The sequence below is a fragment of the Tubulanus polymorphus genome, chromosome 11 (genome assembly GCF_964204645.1).
Source record: "Tubulanus polymorphus chromosome 11, tnTubPoly1.2, whole genome shotgun sequence".
NCBI classification, from domain to species: Eukaryota; Metazoa; Nemertea; class Palaeonemertea; order Tubulaniformes; family Tubulanidae; genus Tubulanus; species Tubulanus polymorphus.
Genome location: NC_134035.1, coordinates 4309834 through 4322505, shown reverse-complemented (window position 1 = coordinate 4322505; position 12672 = coordinate 4309834). Strand labels below are relative to the sequence as shown.

General features: G+C 41.2%; 2 protein-coding genes across 2 annotated transcripts; one reads left to right on the top strand and one right to left on the bottom strand.

The window, feature by feature from the left end:
- Positions 1-1778: 1778 nt before the first annotated feature.
- LOC141912921 (FMRFamide receptor-like) lies at positions 1779-2759 on the top strand. Its single transcript, XM_074804350.1, has one exon. It carries the CDS (start codon positions 1779-1781, stop codon positions 2757-2759), a length of 981 nt encoding a protein of 326 aa, XP_074660451.1.
- Positions 2760-2808: 49 nt separating this feature from the next.
- LOC141913046 (uncharacterized) lies at positions 2809-9032 on the bottom strand. Its single transcript, XM_074804485.1, has 7 exons — positions 8952-9032; positions 7976-8182; positions 7124-7238; positions 6841-6958; positions 6345-6497; positions 3917-4035; positions 2809-3019 (listed from the first exon to the last, which is right to left on the bottom strand). Exons 2-7 carry the CDS (start codon positions 8179-8181, stop codon positions 2942-2944), a joined length of 789 nt encoding a protein of 262 aa, XP_074660586.1. The 5' UTR covers position 8182; positions 8952-9032; the 3' UTR covers positions 2809-2941.
- Positions 9033-12672: the final 3640 nt, after the last annotated feature.

The following is a 12672-nucleotide window of genomic DNA, read 5'->3' as shown; positions in this document are numbered from 1 at the left end:
CATCCTTTCCACATATCTATTCAAAATCAAGCATTTTCCCAATCACACTGGATTTGTTAATATTATCAAGTACACGGTACATACGTACGTGTACTTGCTAAATCAATTAATTCTATCTCGATAGGGTCGAATTCAAATCAGAACTGTGGACAGTTTTGGAGCCTGACAACATCTAGCCCTAATCCACAAGGATTTAATTAAATAAAGTTGAGGAGTGTTATTCTATTGCTCCCTCAGTTCAATGTTGAAGAAAGTGATGGATAAACTCTCTAGGTCTAGCTAGGTGTCAGATATAGGGGTGCGACTGCAATCAAGTAAGAACACAATGGGTTTGCTTTATCTATTTGTGAACAGTACGGTCGCTGATTAGTACAACCAAACAATAGCTGGCACACCTAGCAACACCCAAGCGAAACAACGAGATTTAAAATGCCTTTTCTTCCCGTCAACCAGTTGATTATGAGGTACAAAAGTATTCGGCATCTGCCTAACTCCCACCTACAGACAGATTAAGTACAGCTTTAGTCCCTCGAGAAAATAATTAATATTAAGCCAATGACTGAAAAAAACCGTTTCGATTTTTGATTCGGCGTTTCGGTAAATCACTTTGGAATTCACTAACAGCCGCAATCGTCGAGGACCTTAACTCTTTGGCACCATTTAAGAGTGGGCTGACAAACCTGACCTTCTTAGGGGACGACCACAGTCCACAACGAACACGCATCAGCCATAGCCGTTATGGACTCGCGGAGCTATATGTCGGCGGGGTCATGGAAGTCGAATTTGTCGTGTCTTTGGCCAAGTAGCTAGCTGGAAAATTCTATTTTTTGTCCAAGATCAAAGAAACGAGTCAAGTCGAGACAGCGTGACATATAAATGTAGGTCCGTTGTTGTTAGACAACCAGTAACTTAATTAAACTTTACTGACGTAATCTGTGTTATCCACGTGCGCTGTGATCCTTCGCAAAACCATCTTTTTGGACTTAATCAAACATCAAACACAAGTTAGCTATTCTTACACGTGTAAATTTTCAGAATGGTTAGACATACGTTTCTTGAGAAAGAAGGGATTAATAACTATTGAGAGAAATGTGCGATTTCTCTTTGGATAGATTCTACTTATTTTCGAAGAAATCGAATGTCCCACGGCGTACTGTTGCACCCGCCGGTGGATCCTCACTTTTAGCACTAGTTGGATCTTATACCAATATGATTACGGAGTCCATATCGATGGATGCCTTTCGCAGGTTATTGGCCGTTCTTAATTCTTGTACCGGGTTCGGAAAATTATTCGAATTACCCGGTGTTGTACTTCATCACATTTGGAGCAACAGCAACAACGCCTCTTGTATAAATCTATCTACTAACTCTTGTCCATTGTTCTTGGCTCATTCACCCGATGAAGCTTCTATTCGATAGTAGCGAAAGCTCGTGCGTCAAATAAATAGTAAACCTGTCTCGTTACGTATCTATTCTAAACCCGGTTAACACGGCTCCTCTACGAATTAACCGTTGTCCGGTGTATATACTTTCTCACACGGGCTCGAATGGTTAGATAATATTGTGACTATCGAAACATGTATCGTGATCGTGATTATGAAATACATACACACTGCATCATCGGGCAACTCTCTGGATGTCGTTTTTACTAAAACCTTTTAGCACATCTTCGACGCTTTTACGAAACCCATTAAAATCGAAATTGTATTTCTATTAATTATAGTCAAAGCGCCTGCTATCGAGCGCACATACGTGACGACGCGTGAACATTCTCTGAAATGAACGGTAGCGACGTCATAAGGACGAATCCAGTAGGTCACTACATACTGGGATTGGGTGGGGCTGCTTTAGTGTTACTCGGCACTGTAGGAAACATCCTCAGTATCGTCGTTCTGAAAAGAACGGCGCCGCGTGGCTGCAAAATGTCATCTACGATTCTAATGTTATGTTGTCTGTCGATTATGGACACGATCACGCTCGACCACGGTCTTCTCCGTCTAGTTGTTCACTATACAGCTTTTGTCGCCAGTCGCGGCAAGTTCGGATTCGATATTCGCAGACATCTAGGTGCTTCTGTTAGCGCGGTCACGTGTCCCATCTCCGCGTTTTTGGCCACATTTTCGCTGCACGCGGGCTCTTGGTTAATCGTCATCTTGACGCTGGAAAGATTTTGTTGCGTCACGTTTCCGATGAAGGCTTCGACAATAGCAACTCGCCGAAATGCCATTTTAGGAATGTTGTCCGTTGTGGTAGCCATGATCTTAATCGACGGCCATATTCTCTTTGGTGTTCGGTATATGAAACGTCCCCCGCTACTCGGCCATCACTGCCAAACAGTCTCCGATTCATATAAATACTTCTTTATCAACGTATTCGTCTGGATGGACGTTATATTCGGCTCTGTACTACCTTTCGCATTAATCACGACGATGAACGCCGCTATCATACGACAGCTCATATCAGCCTCGTCACAACGACAGACGATTTCCACATCAGAAACATCTTCGAAAGCGGAAAATAACACGACGAAAACGTTACTAGCAATTAGCATCGTGTTCATCGTTACGACGATGCCCGATAAGGCTTTACGCGTTTACAGCGAACGAATCAGCGCTGTCTTCCTCGGCGGCTTCGTGGAGATTTTGGGCCCGACTTTACGGCTACTGGAGTACACGAACAGCGCCGTCAATTTCGTTCTGTACATGCTGTGCGGTTCGAGATTTAGACGGGAATTCGCGAGAATGTTCAAACAGAAATGATAACTTCACGTTTACCCATCTTCACGTCTGCGATAAAATAAGGCGATGCTTTCTATACATTTTTTTGTTTTTTATTTGCTACATTTTACGCCATGCGACGAGTTACTCGGTTTTCATATTTCGACGCATGAAAAAATGTTTTTTAGAAATTTTACTGTAGTGAGTGGCGAGCTATTGCAGCCCTATGAAATGATAATATGATTCCACGGCGACAAGGCAGCCAGCGGACCCAACATGAGCCAAAACGATGAACTCATATCCTATAAAACAAAATACGTAAATGTCATCTTTACATACATCATACATCATGAGCATATAATATCGAATTAGAATCTTATTGTCTAAGCTAAACTTGTCTTAATCGCATCAGCGCGCATTTTCATACGACAGATTTAGAATCAGCTATTTATCAAAGTTGAACGTGTTTTAATCTCATCAACGTGCCCCCAAATAATTAAAATGATGATAATATTGATAATAATGATACTCCTTAAAATTTGTATAGCGCCCGTTTCATTGAATATTGTTCACCACCGCTTGGCACTCTGTGTACATTTTGCGATAAAGAGAACGCGCCCCGGTGCTTTTGATTTCTACTATTTCTACTTTGATACCGACTTCCGTTTATTTATCAAGATAAGGAGGAGGAAGAACGAGATTGGGCAAAGAGGGACAGCGATTATCAGGGATTTTGAAAAAGGGGGAGGTTCAATGATGAGAGCAATTGAATGGTGAAGCCGAAGCCATATTTAAGGGGATCTGGGCAATGAGGTACAATCTGACGTCATGAGGTACCTTCTGAGCGTACTTTTGCAATGTAATGCAAAGAACATAATTCATTTGGTGATGAAGATTTGGTGATTAACGAATCCCCCCCCCCCGTAAACCAATTTAGATTTGCGGCTACCATCCAACATATTTTTTCATATACATGTATTTAGTGGCTTGAAAAGAAGATTCTCTGCTCGGCAAAAATGGGGGGGGGGGGGTTGGGCGCACGCCAGGTCTGGATCCGCCACTGATTATCACTCAGCATACTATATAAATATATAAATGACATGATACATATCGATATATACGTAGGCCTATCGTGTTTATTCGCGCTTGAAAATATGCAGCTGTATAAAACAAAAGATTGTTCGATTTTAAATACTCACCAAATTATTTATAGCGACAGGTTTGCTCGAACAATCGCTAGTTGGTTTGAACGCCGATTCGGGCACGTCGTCGTTCATCTGATCTACCGCGTATTTCACCTGTACGAACAGTGGCGACTCTACGAAAAGAAATAATCATTAATCAAAACACGAATGATTCGTATTTCGGAGTGCATCGTTCTCTGCGATACCGATCATTCGATGGGGTACCCGCAGTGCTACTGTGGCAGGCGAGGATCCGCCGGGTTCGCTAGTAGATAGTTGGTCGTCCGCGTTCGATTTCTTCTACATTTCAATTAAATCTGAATGAACTTTTCGCTTAAATGAATCAGTTATTCATGAAGGCTTTACCGATATACGAGTAGGAGAATGAAAGTATTGTATATTTGCTGGGTGCTGTGATAATATATGGATTCGGGAGTCTACAAATCCAGTTGAAAGTTCATTGAGAAAGAAATAATTTTGATGGAAGACCTACTGCTTATCACGCCATCTGCCGGGATAGCTGGATTTACGGGTACCCTATCTAGCCCTCCCTCGCATTCTGTAAAAAAACCCAGGGGTCAGTATTGCGCAGTCAAGGCTAAAATTCAAGAGCGTCTAAGACCATTTAAATTACATAGCCTATTTTGCCATCAAAGACCACTTTATGGACTTAAATGCCGACCACGAAACCGGCCCCAGGAGTATAGACAAGCTTTGAAAAAAATATTCACTATAAGAACTGTGTATGAATGGTAGACATTACGATATTAATCCGGGCATTTCAGAGTTAATGAGCAAAACCTACAGTTGGTGATTAAATGATTCATTCTGACAGTTTCGAAGTTTTGACTAAACTTTCATCCTCAGAGAAACGAAAGTAACGTTGATATACAGAAATTTGAAATATAGATGTTAAGGGATTATATTTGTCGTTGGTATACTCTTTTGCTGCTTCGTCGGCGCATGCACTTCACACGTACTACGATCTTCGTGGAACTATGCCAAAAACAGAAACAAGAAAATTAATTTTAGAAAATTATTTGACGCCTGGGAAAAAAATGTAGAATTTCTGGGCTAAGCTAATGTGGAATTGCAAATTTGAAATCGAAGTTTTAAGAAATTTGGGGAATGATGAGATTTGGCGATTGGGTAGATGATACAGGTCTTCGACTCTAGTAGTGGTTTAAATTTTTTTATTGAAAATTCTCAATAATTGATCGCGAACTTGCGACCGACTTCATTTACTTATGCCTCTAAGCTGGTCTGCAACTTCATTGCCTCCATGGATGAAGAAAGAGCTCTTCTGATGTCTGCTTCATTATGACTTCGAGCATATCGTGTGGCCTAGCCAGCCGGCCCGGTCCCCGGGCCCGGGCCACGCGTTTGGCTGTCACTCGATTTCCTAGAGTCTTGAGTCTGGGTGGGTTGAAGTAGACATTGTCATTTAAAATAACATGCTTATGTTGTTCTGTATGAATTACCCGTGTGTCATGTATGTTGTATTAATTTATTTTAAAATTTGTATTTATTGAATTTGGGAATTTTATCCCGGAATTTCAATGTAATAAGGATCAATAAAGAATTGAATTGAATTGTCACCTAATACACATGCCATCAGAGGACACGGAGCCGTATATGACAGCTATGCTATTATAAATTGCTAATCTCACGAAACTTGCATACTCCTAATATCAAACATATTTTCACAAACGATTGAATATTGAAATTATATGTTTACACATTTTCATATTAACCGCTTGTAGCCGCTGATGAAATTTACGCCGGCCCTACACACATCGTAGATAGCTTCGTCATTCCACCGGCATGCCCACGTCAGGGTCTGACTTTTATATCAGACTTCCGCATCGTGTATACATCCGCCATTTAACCAAATAATCCGATTTACTTATCATTTCTATTTATGCCTGCCGCTTCTGATATAATCATACATCCTTTACTATTACAATACGTCTTCTAATGATATTGAATGCAATATAACATTTCGACGTTCAAATATAGGTCATTATATAATCACAGGAAGCCATTCTACATCTATGTCAATAATATTTTGCCAGATAGCTTGTTTGTGTACACATAAACCTGTGACGTTTTGCACATCGATTTACGGCTGTCGTTTGTAAAATGACGCTGAATGGTTAGCATTGTTTAGGTTTCATAATGGTAACGTTTTATAAGGCGTCAAAAAAAAACGAAGCCGTAGAGAAAGCTTCAACGTGAGAAAAATCTCCAGACATATTAATCCGTATAGTACCTAGTATATAGTCCAATTTTATTCAAAACTGGACAGTTATCCAGCAATCGCGGAAGGCGTGGGTCGAAATTTTTTGGATCGTCTTTCTATGGATGTTAGTCGCTACTCTAATCTAGACCGCTGCTGGGAGTGTATACGACACGGCGACGCTTCCGCCCGGGGTGAACTTACTTCCGAATCCCCTTGGCATCATCATGTTATAGATACCGCCTTCGATCGCGCACGTAGTAACGCCATACGTTAGACTATTCGTCACCGACATGAGCTGTTCGGTAAAGGTGACCAGTGTCCGGTCGGCGTTGTAGCTTTTCTTGAACGCTCTTCCTACGGCAGAAATAATCGATGTTAAGTCTGTTAAGATGTTAAGAATTTGCATTTACTTAATGAGGACTCTACGTTCGACTGTGGCAATCGAGGATTCCACTTGTGGCAAGCGAGGATCCACCAGGTTCGCTAGTGCGCTTGCTTTCAGACAACAACTCCCGGATTATCTTCTCAGATTCAATTTGAAATCTATCCATAATTTCTCAAATTCTAGATGAAAGTTCATTGAAAATGAACTAGATTTTGACCGGATTTTCGCACTGATACGCACACCAACTGTGTTTTGAATAGCTAATAGCGAAACGAAAGAATTATTTTCTATCTGAGTCACTAATCTACTCACTTGGCCAACAACGTGACGAAAACATATGACTGGCGCGGCGTCCCTCGCTGGCTACGAAACGATCGGACAAGATGCCCTTTAAGCATTGCTGCTCGGTGCCAGGCATTACTTGGAAATCCTGAAAACAAGCAGATTATAGAATATCGAATTAGACACGGAATAATATTCGCAATAGATACACAAAAGAAGATATTTCAGGCAGCGCACCAAAATGGATGAAGATGATTTCCACGAAAGGTTCAGAAAGTTCCCAGATAGTTCAGGCCCCGAACCCACGTCTTACCTTCTTCGTGAAGTCGATCACGATATCCCCGACGAATCGCAAATCTGCGCCAGTATCAACTTCTACTTCACGTATGGTCACACGGCCTCGTACGTTTTTCAAGTCTGCCGTTACCCTGTTATCAACCTTGTAATATAGCTATTTCCAAAATCTCGATGTATTAAATTAGGCAGCCAAGAAAATTCACCCCAATCAGTCGCTTGCCGGTTCAGACTGAATGGAAGATTGTTTGAATGAACCGGAACCGAATTTCCAATTATGTACTTCGATTTTAACAGAACAAATTATGTAAACTCGACCGCCGATCACACAACTATATCTGTACTTCGACTTCCAATTTCAAAATCAAACCCCCTGTTTCGCTCCCGGCAGGTGTGGTGGGTCTGTAGGGGACACTCAATCGAAAAATCAAACGAAATTTACCAGCCAAATAGATAACGGGGACAATCCCTATTTTAAGATAAAAAAATAAGGACAATACAAAATATTGGCGAATAGATGTAGATGAATTAATAACTGGTTCAAACGGTAGCGTTTTGGCCAAATATACTATGAAACTACAGTAATTAAAGGATTTTGTATTCCTATGCTCCCAGTATATAGTACATGTATAAAGTATCGGTGACCCCCCGTAAAGAATCGTGGTTGTTGTCGTTGGGTAACATGGGCCAGAAAAGTGTTTAGGGCCTACGAATACAAATTGACATCTCCTCAATCTTTATACTCTTCGTATGCAACGATTCTTTTGCAATTTCTAATAAGATCTTCATCTTCATCGACCGCAGAATCTCTATTAATCATCGCATATTGAGCTGCAAAAATATTTGCTAAAAAATTAGATTAAAACCATACCTGCCCGCGATACGAAACGGTTTGAAATCACCCGCGTCCGATGGGCCGGTCCCTCGTCCGGAGCCGGTCGTGAACGTGGCGTCAAACGTGGCTGACATTTTCGGCGGATAGCACCCGCACTCGTCGCCAAGGTTCGGTTCAGTCGTCGCCGAAGCGGTATCGATCGATAAAACCAATGCTACTATAACTGGGACGACGACAGCCATGCTGAAATCAATTACACTCTCTCCATGCTATTACACGTTAAACATATTGTTATTGGGAAGATATTTAGGCCAACACAAAACATCGCCATAGTTTATAACATAAAAAGAATGGGAGGAGAGGGTGATGGGAGGAGAGGGTGATGGAGGGAGAGGCAGAAATAGGGAGGGAGGGGGATGGTAGGGAAGGGAGGGAACAGGTGGGAGAGGGGGATATAGAAAGACCACAAGGCCAGATCTAGAGGCCGATTCTGGAGAACTTGTCACATCCTAAACGGGCACTTTGATGTTCACGAAGGCAATATCATGCGCACGCCTGCACTGAAAAAATGCTTCAATTATCTTTGTTGACAAAATGAAAAAGGCCGCTCAACAAAATTTGATGGACTTCCACAAGTCTCACAAGTCTCAAGGGTGTATTTTGGGGATTGGACCGGTCCAACCCGTGCCCTCCAAAAAGTCTAGAATATTTTTTGTAAAGACAATTCTAAAAGGAAAGTAAATCCATATCAGCCCTGATAAGGGCCAGAAAGTCCCATGTGCGTCCTAGACTTTATGTGGGTGGCCCGCCGAATCCCCCGCCAATGTTTCGCTTAGGCCTATAGCCATCACCAAACTCGCCATTTTCAAAATAAGCGCCCGTTCTAATTTGCAGGTCTCTCCCCTTCAAAAATCATATATCCACCCTTGAGTCCCACTGAATCCGCCCAGAGAAGGAGAGTGAAAAATATAGATAGAAAAGATGGCCCAGAGAGTAAGAGAAGAGATCATACCTTGTTGTGCTGAAAGATATTGTATAATCAAAGTATATGAGCAGAAAATATCACGCATCTTCATAATCTTCATTCAGAAATGTTATCAACAATTTACATATCGATAACGGTTGATTTAGTCACATAAAATGGTAAACTTACTGATAAATGGCAGACAATTTACGATTGCTAGTTTTTTTTTAGATAATAACTAAGCACACAGAGTTTGACGTGTTCTCTGTAAAAAAATGAAATTGATGTACACGCGTATATAGATACTTATTTCCACTGTTGTTACACATGGCTTCGCATTGAATAAATAGATAGATAGATTCGTTAATTTAAATTATTTAACGGTATAATGATCCGAGCTATCGAACTAAAACCATATGAAAATAGTTCTTTCGGTACAGGACTTTTCATTTAAGGCATTCATTCATTCCATCGATTTATAAAAAGCTATTGAAATATATATTCGGTATTTTCGCCTCTGATATCTGATAAAAGATTTGCTGAAAGTTCTTTATAAAACCGGGTCAATCGGTATTTTCAATTCTTAGTTTTATTCGGTGGTCCTGGTGCGAAATCTTCTACCTGTCTCTACTCAGTATAGTTGCGCTTCTTGAAAGCTGTCTTATGTCGTAGATGGTAAAACGATTGACGTTTTCTGTTTCGTCACGTCTCAATTGGATGCGCGGCTGACGGTCGAGACTGTTGATTTCATTCAGCTCGAGCGGCGATGGAGGTGACGACACCCGCAGATGCGCTCTCCCCGAGTGATACCATCGCTACGAAATTCGCCGATGACGCCACACAACTGACACCGACTGTTAATGGCACTTTCCGCCCACTGACGAACAGCTCGGCCGATCATCATCAGGCCGAAATTTTCATGGCCTACGTAACAATGGGCGCCTTTCTACCGTTTTCGACGTTCGTCAACGTTGTCGGCATCGCCGTTTTGAGGAAGAACGCCTACCTGACGTCGATCACTAATATCCTAACGATGGGCATCAGCGTTTGCGATTTGCTGGCGATTTGGTTCTCATTTTATCCGTACTGTATAGGCCTGGTTTTGAACGTGCGAATAATCAGTTTGAACAGGTTCACATGCAAAAGCATTTTCTTCATCCGCGTTGTTTTATCCGTCACGTCGACGTGGCTTTTAGTGAACGTATCGTTCGAACGGTTGTTCATCGTGACGCATCTGGTCAGCACGACCGGCTACAGGTATCGAAGGAAAGTCTGGTTGGCCGTCAACCTAATTCAGATCACGACTATCGCCTTGACGTACTCGCCGTTGATCTACGGCATGGATCTCACCGACGGGATTTGCCAACCGCTCCAGTTTTTCAAGCCGCACTTTCAAGCATTTCTGCTGGCGGACACGCTCATCTATTCCATCATACCGTCGTGTATTTTCGTAGTCAACGGTACAATCATTGCGAATTGCCTGGTGAAATTTAGAAGTTCCGTGCGGCCACAAACTAACGCAGAAGCGGCCACGAATCAGCCGGCGAGGGCGAATCAACAATCCCAGAACAGCAAAACGATCAGTCTTTTCCTAATGACCACACTGTTCATGGCGACGAGCTTACCCACCACGCTGTACGGTCTGCTGAAGCCGGACTGGCTAGCCATCGAGTCGGTTGAAGAACGAAAACGTCAATATCTTATAATGGGAATGCTGTATCAGTTGACATTCGTCAACAGCGCCGGGAACATCATTTGTCTGTTCGCCACCAGTTCAGGCATCCGTAGAGATGTGAAAAAGTTGCCGCCCCTGAAATTCGTGTGTAATTCGGCATAATGAGACCATCTGATTATCTGCGGTTAAATACGATACGCATTTCATGAACAGCCGTTTATGATGAATGGATGAAGAATGTCTTTTTAAAAGTTGAATTATCGAGCGTTCAGGCGTCGTTGTGTTTATGATATTATCAGTGACTATCGATCATATGGTTGTAACATTATCACATTATGGATATTACATACTAATAATTCAAAAATGCGGATTGACTTATAAGTTCTGCTTTTAATCTCTAAATCTTTGATCGAACGAACGACGAATTACCTTGTTGTTGAACTTCTGTGCACCTCACGCTTATGAACCTCGTATAGATTTCAAGATTTTAATTAATTTTCTCTGGGATAGTTCGAGCCTCATCTTCGAAGGACACTTCTTTTCAGACAACAATTGAGAAGAGCACATCTGAACTGTTTTAATAGGATACCTGCGCCTTATGTAACTTAATACTGTTATTATTAGTATTATCATTACTATTATTGTTATCATCATCATCATCATCATTATAAATTCGTATATTGTAAACAATCTGTTGTGAATCGGTGAAAATATCTCAGATAAAACTCGAATGAAACTGAATCAGATTTCAATCAGATTTCGGCAGAATGCATGCTGTTTATCTCTTGTTTTGGAAGAGCGTGAAAACTAAAATCTGCAGAAACCATCGAAATGCAGTAAGTTTACAAATCACCATCGGTACATGTCCAAAGATAATTTAACTTACCCGATTTATCAGTTTGACGATGTTACGATGTTATATGTTTGTCGGTTTCTCTTGCTTATCGCCGAACAATCAACATATTATAATAATATGTAATAATAAAGAATGTCGTAAAATGTCACAAAAACACTTTTCCGATTTCTTCACGACTTCGAGACATCGGCAAAAAATCTTTTTGGGTCCATTTTCGTGTTAGAGTTTAGGCTTAGAACCGTACGGTTTGAATTATTAACTATTTGGACAATTTGAGGTAACTTACATCTGCTAAACCAAGCATTTGAGTTGAATGTTTTAATTCTAAAAGATTTAACTCTCAACTGTAAAAATTATAACTCTTTGAATTTCATCAACTCAGTCTATCTGAACTCGATTTAGGAATTTATCCTTTTTGTGAAGCTGAACTCCTGGCGTCTCGCTTGTCACAATAATGTGGACGGGTATACACGATAAGACCTGCATAATGTAATTCACATTCGAACCTGATGGCATCGCTACCCAGCCACGGCAGCCTCGTGAATGTAATGGGGTCCCGCAACACCAGTTACCACACCAGATGGCGTGACGATCAATAGGTCTTCCGTTGTCAAAATTAGTTTCGTTTTTCATGAACTTTGAACTGAATTTTTTGACTCCCGAATCCATGTACTATCACCGCAGCACCCACCAAATATACAATACTTTCATTCTTTTACTCAGATATCGGAATAGTTTTCATTGACAATTGATTCATTTAAGAGAAAAGTTCATTCAGATTTAATTGGAATGTAGAAGAAATCGAAAGCGGAAGACAAACTATCAACTAGCGAACCTGGCGGATCCTCGCCTGCCACACGCGGAATCCACGATTGCCACAGTAACGACGCGGGTACCCCATTTCGTTACGAGTGATAAGTTTAAAAGAGCGGCACTCACCTTGTTTAAAACAGTGCACCTCGATTTACCACCGAAACCCGACAGAAAAAACCGAGAAATAGATCAGTGTATATTAAGACGATTACGTGATTATTTACGCTTTCATCATGAACCCATTCCAATTGCCCTTGAAATCTTAACGCATTACAACCTTTGACTTTTTTTGTGAAACCACGAGGATCAGGGAAATGAACTCAATCATTTATTTCTGTTGGTGTGGTATTTCATTCTCTCCTATCATAGCACCGAGCCAGGGTGTTTATTAGATTGTTTTTTTATACAGGCCTATAGTCAGCCAT

Excerpts from the sequence above, each read along its gene's own strand:
- LOC141912921 (XM_074804350.1), top strand. The coding sequence starts at position 1,779 with ATGAACGGTAGCGACGTCATAAGGACGAATCCAGTAGGTCACTACATA.
- LOC141913046 (XM_074804485.1), bottom strand. The coding sequence starts at position 8,181 with ATGGCTGTCGTCGTCCCAGTTATAGTAGCATTGGTTTTATCGATCGAT. Across the intron at positions 7,239-7,975 it reads CCGTTTCGTATCGCGGGCAG|GGTAACGGCAGACTTGAAAA; the intron begins GTATGGTTTTAA and ends GGTTGATAACAG. Across the intron at positions 4,036-6,344 it reads GATGCCAAGGGGATTCGGAA|AGTCGCCACTGTTCGTACAG; the intron begins GTAAGTTCACCC and ends TTCTTTTCGTAG.